The sequence below is a fragment of the Leuciscus leuciscus genome (genome assembly GCF_965113295.1).
Source record: "Leuciscus leuciscus genome assembly, chromosome: 13".
Classification (NCBI taxonomy): Eukaryota; Metazoa; Chordata; class Actinopteri; order Cypriniformes; family Leuciscidae; genus Leuciscus; species Leuciscus leuciscus.
Genome location: NC_138737.1, coordinates 2,051,679 through 2,065,261, shown reverse-complemented (window position 1 = coordinate 2,065,261; position 13,583 = coordinate 2,051,679). Strand labels below are relative to the sequence as shown.

Genomic DNA, 13,583 nt, shown 5'->3' with positions numbered 1-13,583 from the left:
AAATTTCAATTGACCGATAACATCTAAATTTTTCAATTGGCCCAAGTGAAATTCTTGTTGCAATAGTCTGTTAACATTGGCTCAATGAGAAATAATACGTCAGACTAATTGAAAAATTTAGATGTTATCGGTCACTTGAAATTTTTGACTTGGGGATGTAATTTTTTTTTTACAGTGTAGACTGAATCCTTTATCAAACTGTTTCAGACACTGTGAGATAAGAGCTGATACTGAAGTGGATATTATGAGGAAATTCAAGTGTTTTTTGACCTTGGATGCATGTGAATCTACTGTAGGAGACGCCAAAACAACAAAGGAGTAGCATAATAGGGGCACTTTAAAGCTTCAGAGCTTGAGGTTGTTGTGGTGAAGTATTCTTCTGTCTCTTTCAGGGCTGTTTTATTTTCTGGGATCTATCGTGAACTTCAGTCAAGACCCAGATGTGCATTTCAAATACATTCAGGCGGCGTGTAAGACGGGCCAGATCAAAGAGGTGGAGCGCATCTGTCGAGAGAGCAACTGCTACGACGCCGAGCGCGTCAAGAACTTCCTCAAGGTACAGGACAGAGAAACATGCTCATCAATGCATGACGAGTTCAAGAAAATCCAGTTCAGGGCATCTGTCTTCAGATGTGAGACTTTAACTGACAGTTATTTGACATAATATTAACAAAAGCATTCATTCAGATCAAAACAATGACAGAAGAAATTTCACAGGTATGGTAATAAACATAATGATAACACTATAAAGAAAAACAGAGAAACATAAATTTACATTTACATTTTTTTATTTAAATAATTAACCATTTATTTTAAGTCATTGATTTATTAATAACAACAAAATAAACATTAGCTTACATTTACATTTTTTTTAATTAACCATTTAATTTAATTAATACCAATAAAATAAACATTCAACATTACCTTACATTTACAATGTTTTAAATAAATATTAACAATTTATTTGTATTAATTTAATTAATAATAAAATAAACATTCAACATTACCTTACATTTGCCATTTTTAAAGTAAATATTAACAATTTATTTTAATTAATTGAATTAATAACAATGAAATAAACATTCATCATTAGCTTACTTTTTTATTTATTTGTTTAATATGTTTATTTTAACTAATTTAATTAATTGAATAAAATTGAATTAATAACAATAAAATAAACATTCAACATTAGCTTGGAATTACATTTTTTATTCAATTAACAATTTATTTTAAATTGAAATGATTTGAAATAATAACAATAAAATAAACATTTAACATTAACTTACATTTACATTTTTTATTCAATTAACAATTTATTTAAAATTGATTTAAATAATTGGAATAATAACAATAAAATAAACATTCAACATTAGCTTACATTTAAATTTTCTAATTTAATTATTAACAGTTTAAATGAATTTAATGAATTTAATTAATGACAATAGCAAATCATTCAACATTTGCTTACATTTACAATATAATTTAATTAATAACACTAGCTATTTTCCCCCTTTATGCATTGCTCTTTTATTATAAGCATTGTGACTGCATCAATTCATGATAATTCTGCTTGACAGTGGAAATGCAGTAAATGCCAGTAAAGCACAGGAAGGCAACGAGATGCATCAGATATTGATTTGTATTTGTAAGCAGGTTTTGAAGTGTGTTTCTGTCGTGTCGTTGCACAGGAAGCCAAGCTCACAGATCAGCTTCCTCTCATCATCGTGTGCGACCGCTTCGATTTCGTCCACGATCTGGTTCTGTACCTGTACCGCAACAGCCTGCAGAAATACATCGAGATCTACGTGCAGAAGGTACAACCAAAGTCCTGAACGCAACAAACACGAACACGTCAGTGAATCGTGTATCTGAGATATCCACATAAAATCGCACGTTTTGGCTTATCACGATTTTGAAATCGCAAAGGCTGTGATTATTTGTCATGCGCAGTGTGTCATTGATGTACGGCTCTGAAAAACGCTGCTCTGTCTGAAAGCACTGCGAGTTTGAGTCACTTTTAACGTGCATTTGAAAAAGCAACACACGTCAAACATCTTTCCAAACACGAGAAGCATTTATGAACCTCTTGTCCAACAAAAGACATTTAATAACATGCTTTTACTCCAAACTCACTTCATAACGACAGTTGAGCTCCTCCTTCTGTGAGATGATGTGCTTCTTACACAGAATAAAGCAGTCGTGTGTTTATTAATCATGTTTAATCAAACAAAGCGTTTCAATCTTCTGTTTATTCAGCTTTCCTGGAATGATGTGTGTTACCGTACTTCTGCGGCGGGGCATATGTGGCGTGTGTGTGTGAGACGCCCTCTGGTGTTCAGATGGATATGTGGCGTGTGTGTGTGTGAGACGCCCTCTGGTGTTCAGAGTGATATGTGGCGTGTGTGTGTGTGAGACGCCCTCTGGTGTTCAGAGTGATATGTGGCGTGAGTGTGTGTGAGACGCCCTCTGGTGTTCAGAGTGATATGTGGCGTGTGTGTGTGTGAGACGCCCTCTGGTGTTCAGATGGATATGTGGCGTGTGTGTGTGTGTGAGACGCCCTCTGGTGTTCAGATGGATATGTGGCGTGTGTGTGTGTGTGAGACGCCCTCTGGTGTTCAGATGGATATGTGGCGTGTGTGTGTGTGTGAGACGCCCTCTGGTGTTCAGAGTGATATGTGGCGTGTGTGTGTGTGTGAGACGCCCTCTGGTGTTCAGATGGATATGTGGCGTGTGTGTGTGTGAGACGCCCTCTGGTGTTCAGAGTGATATGTGGCGTGAGTGTGTGTGAGACGCTCTCTGGTGTTCAGAGTGATATGTGGCGTGTGTGTGTGTGTGAGACGCCCTCTGGTGTTCAGATGGATATGTGGCGTGTGTGTGTGTGAGACGCCCTCTGGTGTTCAGATGGATATGTGGCGTGTGTGTGTGTGTGAGACGCTCTCTGGTGTTCAGAGTGATATGTGGCGTGTGTGTGTGTGTGTGTGAGACGCCCTCTGGTGTTCAGAGTGATATGTGGCGTGTGTGTGTGTGTGAGACGCCCTCTGGTGTTCAGATGGATATGTGGCGTGTGTGTGTGTGTGAGACGCCCTCAGGTGTTCAGATGGATATGTGGCGTGTGTGTGTGTGTGAGACGCCCTCTGGTGTTCAGAGTGATATGTGGCGTGTGTGTGTGTGAGACGCCCTCTGGTGTTCAGAGTGATATGTGGCGTGTGTGTGTGTGAGACGCCCTCTGGTGTTCAGAGTGATATGTGGCGTGAGTGTGTGTGAGACGCTCTCTGGTGTTCAGATGGATATGTGGCGTGTGTGTGTGTGAGACGCCCTCTGGTGTTCAGAGTGATATGTGGCGTGTGTGTGTGTGAGACGCCCTCTGGTGTTCAGATGGATATGTGGCGTGTGTGTGTGTGAGACGCCCTCTGGTGTTCAGAGTGATATGTGGCGTGTGTGTGTGTGAGACGCCCTCTGGTGTTCAGAGTGATATGTGGCGTGTGTGTGTGTGAGACGCCCTCTGGTGTTCAGAGTGATATGTGGCGTGTGTGTGTGTTAGATGCCCTCTGGTGTTCAGAGGGATATTTGGCGTGTGTGTGTGAGTCGCCCTCAGGTGTTCAGAGTGATATGTGGCATGTGTGTGTGTGAGACGCCCTCTGGTGTTCAGAGTGATATGTGGCGTGTGTGTGTGTGAGACGCCCTCTGGTGTTCAGAGTGATATGTGGCGTGTGTGTGTGTGTGAGACGCCCTCTGGTGTTCAGAGTGATATGTGGCATGTGTGTGTGTGAGACGCCCTCTGGTGTTCAGAGTGATATGTGGCGTGTGTGTGTGTGAGACGCCCTCTGGTGTTCAGAGTGATATGTGGCGTGTGTGTGTGTGAGACGCCCTCTGGTGTTCAGATGGATATGTGGCGTGTGTTTGTGTGTGTGTGAGACGCCCTCTGGTGTTCAGATGGATATGTGGTGTGTGTGTGTGTGTGTGTGTGAGACTCTGGTGTTCAGATGGAGCATTTACTTCCGATCAGCCGCTGCACTGAAAAAGTGTGCATAAAATAATCGCAGCCTTTGCCAAATGGCGTGCGGTTTCATTGCGATTAATTGTGCAGAGCTAATGTGCAGGTGAACCCCAGCCGGCTGCCGGTGGTGGTCGGGGGTCTGCTGGACGTCGACTGCTCCGAGGACACCATCAAGAGTCTGATCCTGGCCGTACGAGGAGATTTCAGCACCGACCAGCTGGTGGAGGAAGTGGAGAAAAGAAACCGGTACAACCTGTCCTATCCTTCCTCTTCTCAAGATTAAAACATGCATTTTCACATGAAAAACATTTTTTATATTAGTTTTTTTACATAAAAAGTCATTAGATGCATTGGATATTTAAGAATATTTATAATATATTATAATATAACATCAAATAATATGTATTTAACATAGAATTATCAGTATTTAAACAGTTATATAGTATTAAAATATATTGATTTCTTTCTTATTAAGATAAAACATGTTTGACAGATCCGTGTCTCTGTGCTCGTTGTCTCCAGCCTGAAGCTGCTCTTGTCCTGGCTGGAATCTCGAGTCCAGGATGGCTGTGAAGAACCTGCTACCCACAATGCCTTGATGAAGATCTACATAGACAGTAACAACAGTCCTGAGCGCTTCCTCCGAGAGAACCTGCACTACGACAGCGCCATCGTGGGCCGATACTGCGAGAAGAGAGACCCGCACCTGGCGTTCGTGTCCTATGAGAGAGGACAGTGTGACCTGGAGCTCATACAGGTTCACATCCATCCCGCAGGAAACCTATTTGCATAGATAAATGTCTTTATAATCAAAGTCGGGGAAAGTTACTTTGAAAAGAAATGCATTACAATATTGCGTTACTCCCTTAAAAAGTATCTAATTGCGTTACTTAGTTATTTTTTAAGAAAAGTAATGCGTTACATTACTTTTGCGTTACTTTTTCTCACCTGGTCTGGGGGTTTTATAACAAAAAAAGTGCTATTTTTGGACAAATGTAAAGACCCTTTCACACCAAGGGCCCTATTTTAACGATCTGAAACGCAAGTATCAAACGCGAAACGCAAGTAACTTTGTGGGCGGGTCTCGGGCGCTGTTGCTATTATACCGGTGGGATAAATGACTCTTGCGCCCGACGCAAATCTAAAATGTGTTGGTCTGAAGTAGCTTCATTATTCATAGGTGTGGTTTGGGCTAGGGATGTCAACGATTAATCGACGATCGATTAATTGTCGATAATACATTTAATCGATACAACTTATCGATCATCGATTAAGCAGGTCTTCATGCGCGTGCGCGCTGCTCAACCGCGAAACATGTAAAGCGAGCGCGCCGGAGTTATGTTTGGGACCATTTTACACCTTCATCATGACTATAAGTTTGCGTGTGCATTCGCAGCCTTTTGTTTTGTGCAAATGTAAGTTGTAATACTGTTTATTTTCTGTAGGCCTATCTATATCTGATTGATCTCATATTGGATGCATTTGGTTAAGAATTAACTCTGTAGTAAAGCGTCAGCTTCAGCGCGCGCAGCTCAAACGGCAGTGCACGACTAATAATGACTATTGGGACTGTAATATTACATAACATTATAAAGAGAACAATATTGTAATAAAACATTGTGAATTATTTGGGTTTAGTTGCCGTGTCGCGTTGCTCCAGGAAGAGCGCGTCCACAACATGAGTAGTTCTGAATGAATGGCACGTAACTTAGTTCAAGTTCACTTGTGCATGAATTTGCGTCATTTTGTGCAGATATCATTTGTAATATTATGTTTATTTTGAATATATCTGATTAATCTCATATAGGATGCGTTTCTTTTAGATAAATAACGTGCTAGCAAAGTGCTCCAGTTTAACGGTAGCAGATTCATTCAGCGCGTGCGGTTGTTCCAGGAAGAGCGCGTCCACAACAGTCACACATTCTAAGCGCATATGAGGCGGCGTTGGTGACACGTTGTATTAGTAGTTATATTTGATTATTAAATAATTAATTTAATTATCAATCACATCGAAACATTTTACAATCCTACTAGCCCTTTATTTATATTTAAAACCATTCTAATTGCTTTGGTGAGGAACATAGCATTTTGAGCAGCATTTGCAGACACTGTCATGCTGTCATAGCCACTGCAGTAGACGCATATCGCAGTATTAAGGCTAACGATTAATCGATTAATTGATCGTTAATTTAAACGACGATCGATCATGGGAATTTGTGAAAATTGACATCCCTAGTTTGGGCATAACGTGAAATAAACCAATCAGAGCGACATCTCACATTCCCTTTAAGAGCAGGCGCGCTTGTTCCATGGCGGCTTGCTATTATAACGGCGGATTTGCCAGACGCGCGCCAGGAGCGGTTCACAGCCGAAGAGACCGACGTTCTCGTCAGGGCCGTAAAACACAGAGAAGTGACATTGAGGATGGAGAAACACACCCAAATTAGCTTCGGTTAAACAGGTGTATAATAATTTGGGTAAATGTGTAAGCTAGATTTATGCCTATTTTTTCACATCTTCATGGACACAACAATGATTTCCCTCGTGTGATAATATTTTTCCCTGTAATAATGTAGCCTATGATTTGCAAAAATGGGAACTGCTGCACCTGTGTGTAGATGAGAGAATCAAAGTGTATGCGCATTGTGCACACGCTACATTGATTATGGCTAAGCATGCGCCCTTAAAATAGCCTATGAATAACATGTGCAACGCGCCACTGACTTTAGACTAGATTTTTCCTGGTCAGTGGCGGAATTATTTTCTAAACCTGCAAAATAGCACCAGGGAACGTTTGCGCCAAAACACACCTCCTCTTTTCGCTGAACCGCCCCCGGGAGCGCAAGTTCATTCCCTAATTTACCGACAAGTGTCTGTGGAGGGAAAAGTCCGCTGTGCGTCGGGTGCAAAATAGGAATGATACATGCGTCGGTGTACAAAGTCAATTGCGCTGGGTGCAAGATAGGGCCCCAAAAGTGAAATAAATATCCTCAGGTTGAAGGAAGGGCAGATTCACATGTGTACAGTAGAGGGCGCCGCTCAAACAAACCTTTCAGCTGTGCTGATATTCTGGAGAACAGAAGAAAAAAGTTTAACACCACCAATAAAAACATACAAAATATAAAGTAATTTTTGCTTCAGCAGCAAGTACATTGATAAATAAAGTGAGATTAAAACGCATAAAAATATTTGTTTTATTTAACATATTTAATTATTGGATGTTTGCATAGTCTGATTTTGCATTTGACTGATTTTATTCATTTTGAGGTATACTGAGTCTTTTTTGTGCAAGTGAGATGAGTAAATGCACGCTCACATTTAGTCTAGAACTACAATAACCATCATGTTTACACACTTTACGCACTTATGATTTTGCTCAACTTGGGACAAGAGAGCTGTCAGTCAAGAAATGGGAAAACAAAGTAACTTGCGTTACTTATTTGAAAAAGTAACTGAGATATTTTGTTGTAAATTTGAAAAGTAATGCATTACTTTACCAGTTACTTGAAAACGTAATCTGATTACGTAACTCGAGTTACTTGTAATGCGTTTCCCCCAACGCTGTTTATAATGCATAACTCTCTTGTAGGTGTGCAATGAAAACTCCTTGTTTAAAAGCGAGTCTCGGTACCTGGTGCGTCGGAAAGATCCGGATCTGTGGGCTGAGGTTTTGCAGGAGACGAACCCCTACAGACGGCCACTGATCGATCAGGCAAGAGTACACCTGCAAACATCACACTTACAGAACAACAAAATATGGGAATAAACTGCAAAATATAATGCGATATATGTAAGCAATAAGGTACTCCGCTTTGCGTCGTGCCTAACAACGCCCTTCAGCCATGACTTATTCACGATACAGCACTAGCCTTGAGTACCTTATTGCTTTTATAAAACGGTTACCACACAATACAAATATTAAAGCTGAAAAATATGTATCTATGCAACTTTCATGAAGTAAAATCACTAAAAGACTTCCTTCCGCTGGATAAAATAGTCCCTGACCGTAAACAGCAACAGAAGTTACATACATTATTTCACCACTAGATGGCGGCAAAGACTGTCTTTTTGTCATTTTTTCATGCGGCTGGCGTATTTTTTCAATTGTTTTCAAAGGGAGCACCGCGTTTTTAAAACGCCATGAGCGTAACAAGGCGCTGAGCATTTTTTTTCACGCTGAATCGCTGAGCGTTCTGCGTTTTTTACAGGTCGCCGAGAGTTGAAGAATGTTCAACTTTGGGTAAAACCATAGACTGTAAAAAATATGGACAAAGCGTCTGTGACGTCACCCATAGACTTCTGAAGAACGGTTTTGAGGCCGTTTATGGGGGGTATGGGCGGCGCCATATTTCAATACAAATGTTCAGAAAGTATAACTTACAGGTATGATGTGTTGTGTCAGATCATGGCCGAGACGTCAAATTTCAGGAATTCCACTCGGCGCAGCCTATGCTCGTTGTCAGCTGTCAATCAAGCTGTCAATCGCGCCCTTATTTGTCATACATTTTATATCTAAATACGATCTAAACTAACGAGTTAGAAAAAAATTCACCCCCCTCACAGTTGTCAGGCACTCGGAACCTATCGAAAAATACAATAAAAGTCCATGGGACCAACCTGTAAAAACATGAATTTATGCTGTGAAAACGGACATTTTAACATGGGGGTGTATGGACATTTGCTCCCTTTTGGGACCTGCCCCTAGCGGATTTTCGATGTATTGCAGTTTTTCGCACTTTCGGGTAGGCTTCATTTTTCAGATCAGAATGTTGCCGCTTGGGTAAAACGCAGGGCTCATCACTGTCACTTTTTACCCAACCGTCCAAACACAGTGGAGGAGGGGCGGGACTAATCCCACACCGACCAACCGCCACATTCTGCTTGTACAATGTCAACAGACGACAACAACAAGCATAATAATGGAACAAAATCATTTAAAACAAGAGCCAGAGAAAATACGTTACATTGTATCGACATTTTAATATAGAATCAACACAGAAACAAAATATGTGTGAAATGAGATACTAGTAACACTTTCGCGGATATTCCGTATCATAACAAGCAAAGTGTTTCAACTGAAAAAAATGCTGCGCTACCAAAACGCTCTCAAGCGCTCATAGCTAGGCGTTTTCAGCAGAGCACCTAGTGTTTTCAGCTGGATAATAACGCTTTGGTGGACACACGGCCTTAATGAGTGAGTCAGTCAGTAGCGAAGACTTTTACATTGAAAGACTCAAACGTGTGATCATGGAGAAGGAATACGCTGACAATGACCCAAAGCAGGAATGTCGTGTAGTCTCTACCAGCCGTTTGTTGTAGTCCTTAAAAAGTGATTTCTTTAAAGCCAAATATCTCCCTTTGCTTTGAACTTTGAGTGTCGTAACTTTGCAGATGTAGTTTATGCTCAAACAGCAACATTACACACTAACTAAATTAAAAAAGTGAAATCATAATCAACCACCCCTTTATAAAAACAAAGGGCACCGGTGTGTGGTTATTCCACACAGTGATGATGAGGATTGTGTGCACAGGTGGTTCAGACCGCTCTACCTGAGACGCAGGATCCCGAGGAAGTGTCTGTGACGGTGAAGGCGTTCATGACGGCGGATCTGCCCAACGAGCTCATAGAACTCCTGGAGAAAATAGTTCTGGAGAACTCCATATTTAGTGAACACAGGTCAGTCTGTGTCGCACCGCTTGATCTTAATTCATGTTATGCTGGAGACAAGCTGACATTTTTATGTAATGGTCAGAATTAAATATATAATGAAAAAAATATATAGTAAAAATCTAAAGAAATGTGTAAATTAAATATTCGTATTTTGACAAATACTGATAAAGTCCTGACTGACTGAATATTTTTGTGTTTATATAATATTTATGTCTATATATTCTATATGTAGAGACTGTATATATATATATGTGTGTGACACACACACATGTACAGTATAATATACCGTATATATTAATATAATAATATATACACACACACACATTTTATATATACACAAACTTTCATGTTAAATGTGATTAATTGTGATTAATCGATTTGACAACACTAATTATATTATATTATATTATATGACATATATTACGTTATGTTGTTAGATGATTAATAGCTTTTTTGTATTTTTAATTTGCAAGTAGCTTTGAATAAAAACATCTGCTTAAAGAATAAATGTAATACATTACATTGTTATACATTATATTATTAAGTTTATAATACATTAAATTTGATAAAAAAAAATTAATTTCTTTTCCTCATTTGTAAGTGCTGTGAATAAAAGCATCTGCTAAATGAATAAATGTAAGTTATTATATTATTGTTATATTATCATAATGGAAGGAATCTATTTTATTTTTATTTTATTTTATTTAAATAAGATTAATGACATCCCTCATTTGTAAGAAGCTTTGGATAAAAGCATCTGCTAAATGAATACATGTAGATTATACATGTATAATTATATTATATTATTATGGGATTGATCTAGTTTGCTGATGTTGATTATGCAAAATATACTTTGAATGTCGACTGTAAACGTGTCTTTATGCATCAGAAACCTGCAGAACCTGCTGATACTGACGGCCATTAAAGCGGACCGTACCCGGGTCATGGAGTACATCAACCGCCTGGACAACTACGACGCTCCTGACATCGCCAACATCGCCATCAGCAACGAGCTGTACGAAGAGGCCTTCTCCATCTTTAAGAAGTTTGACGTCAACACCTCAGCAATACAGGTATGCAAACTCACAATCACACGATCACCGTCCGGCATGCGGTCGTCTGGATTGACCTCTGTTGTCTCGCGCAGGTTCTGATCGAGCACATCGGGAATCTGGACCGGGCATACGAGTTTGCGGAGCGGTGTGGTGAGGGTTCGGTGTGGAGTCAGCTCGCTCAGGCTCAGCTTCAGAGAGATCTGGTTAAAGAAGCCATCGACTCGTACATCAAAGCCGGAGAGCCGTCGGCGTACATGGAGGTGGTGGATGCCGCCAGTAAGAACGGTGAGATGATCTGTCCTAAAACCACCTTAAAGTATGAAACTGACGTTGAGATGGTCTTCTTTTCTCTATTGTGACGTATATCCGAGGGAAACGCTTCTGGAACAAGAACAAATGTAGGCGGGGCTTGATTTTATATGTGTGGAATTGATTGGATGGTTGTGGTTTGCTATTGGCTGATCTCATGTGAGTGACAGGTGTCCCCGCCCACATCATCAGAGAAGAGAAGAGATGCTGCAAGAGGAACTAATTCTCATTCAAGATTACCAGGAACAGGAATTTAAAACAATAATGATAAATCATTTACAATAAAAACTGCAATAAACCATAAATAATATGAATTGTCCATTTTGATTTCATGGTGACTTTAATGGCTTTGATTGCTGAAAAGCTTCTATAATAATATTCTATTAGCTTCTATTATGCTGCACATCAATCTGATATTTGTTTATACGTAGCTGTAAAGTGCGGTCTCATTATTATACTGATGCTGATTTATTAAATGTGCAATTTTCTACACTTTTTGTTGCATTTTATATTTTCCCTTCAGTCCACTTATAATATTAGTCAAATTTTCTTCAACTAAAAACAGTCCAAATGTACTTTTTTATGAGTAGGGAGGATATTTTGAGTCGTAAATGTTATCATTTTTCACATTGTACATCAAACTCTCTTTTAAATGTCATGGAAAATCATGTATTTTGTGATATACCCTCATTATTTCACAGAATAAATATCCTGAGCATAATATAATATGATAAATGTCTGTAATAGGTAACTGGGAGGATCTGGTGAAGTTTCTTCAGATGGCGAGAAGTAAAGCCAGAGAGTCTTACGTCGAGACGGAGCTCATCTTTGCGCTGGCTAAAACAAACCGTCTCACTGAGCTGGAGGACTTTATCAACGGCCCAAACAACGCTCACATACAGCAGGTACAGTACGCAGCTTTACACATGCAGTCTAGTGATGCAACAAAATAAATGTTCTTGAAGCCGAAAAATTGATTATTATTTTGTTGGAATAACTAGCCTATTAAAATATTTCAACATCATACTGTTTCTTGTTTAGAATCCCATTAAAGAATGTTAAAAGTGATAATATTTGATATATTTTTGATAAAATATTTGATATTTGTGATAATATTTGATAATTTTTTTTTATTTTTTATCTGTAAATGTATCTGTAGTAATATTAAATTCATTTATATTTAATTATATAATAATCATATATATATATATATATATATATATAATTATTATTAAATATACTGTATTAAATGCATCCTGTAGTAATACATATTAACAGTATTGTATTTATTGTTTAGCATGTCTTTACACACTGTTTAAAGTTATAAAATCTGAACAAATAACAATATTAATTAATATTACAGTAATATTACAGTATATATCTTCACACATATATATATATATAATATATTACTGAATCGAAAACATGAGCAAATATTAATAAAATTTATATTAAATCGAAAGCATGAGCAAATATTAATATAATGTATTGTGTGGGTACATAAATATATGTATAATATATATATATATATATATATATATATATTATAATTTATATGTAATAATGAATATCTGTAAAATTATTATTTAAATGACTTAATTAAAATTAAGTAATTATATTTGGCCTATTTTCCCTTTGAACCCTTTGACTTAATTTTTGACCGTAATAAATAGTCTTTTAAGAATTTAAACTATTACCTATCTATTGTCCATCTATTAATCTATAATATATTTTAACTCCACATTACTGTTACGATGTGTTTTGAGGTCTGTCATGACATCACGTGTGTCCAGTAACATGTTTCTGTCTGCAGGTTGGCGAGAGGTGTTATGAAGACTGCATGTTTGAAGCCGCCCGTCTGCTCTTCAATAACGTGTCTAATTTCGCTCGTCTGGCGTCTACGCTCGTTCACCTCGGAGAGTTTCAGGCGGCCGTCGACAGCGCACGCAAGGCCAGCTGCACTCGCACCTGGAAAGAGGTGAGATGAAGTTGCACAAGTCTTTTCTTCCTTATAGTGTGTATGCGTGTGACGTCACCATCGGCCGGAGTGACTGCGGTCACACACACTGAGTGGCAGAAACACTGAGTGGCAGAATTCGTTTTCAGCGTGAATGCCGTGAAAAACACATCTAAAACAGGAAAGAGCTTTGAGATTGACTCTACAACTAGATTTGACAAGAAATCTGAGGTATATTTTTACAGACTGACGAAAGCTACAGAACAGAGAAGCAAATTGGATCGCTGTAATTCACAGAAACAACTGAATCCAGGCAGAGAATGGTGGATTTGTAGTTATCATTTTGTGTCAATATGTGTAATTTAGGGGTAAAATCATCACCTATATATTGTATTGTTATATATTGTATTGACAACTTATCAATTAAATATTTACAATCTTATATTCTGCATAATTGGATGTTTTTAAATAAACACTGACAAAAAAAACTATGCAAGTTTTAAGGCTGGACGATATGATGATATATATGACATTGATATGAGTGATATGGATTTAGACCTATATTGTATTTATATAAAGCGTTCACAGGCAAAT

At 38.5% G+C, this 13,583-nt stretch overlaps 1 protein-coding gene across 2 annotated transcripts in view; it reads left to right on the top strand.

The window, feature by feature from the left end:
- The window catches only part of cltcl1 (clathrin, heavy chain-like 1), a 55,541-nt gene that overhangs the window by 29,789 nt on the left and 12,169 nt on the right, over nt 1-13,583 (top strand). For both annotated transcript variants that reach the window (XM_082188855.1, XM_082188856.1), the window contains exons 14-23: nt 393-556; nt 1,689-1,814; nt 4,101-4,243; nt 4,520-4,754; nt 7,587-7,709; nt 9,529-9,674; nt 10,558-10,741; nt 10,816-11,008; nt 11,780-11,937; nt 12,846-13,010. In XM_082188855.1, the coding sequence (XP_082044981.1) occupies nt 393-556; nt 1,689-1,814; nt 4,101-4,243; nt 4,520-4,754; nt 7,587-7,709; nt 9,529-9,674; nt 10,558-10,741; nt 10,816-11,008; nt 11,780-11,937; nt 12,846-13,010 (1,637 nt within the window). The remainder of the gene's footprint in view (nt 1-392; nt 557-1,688; nt 1,815-4,100; nt 4,244-4,519; nt 4,755-7,586; nt 7,710-9,528; nt 9,675-10,557; nt 10,742-10,815; nt 11,009-11,779; nt 11,938-12,845; nt 13,011-13,583) is intronic.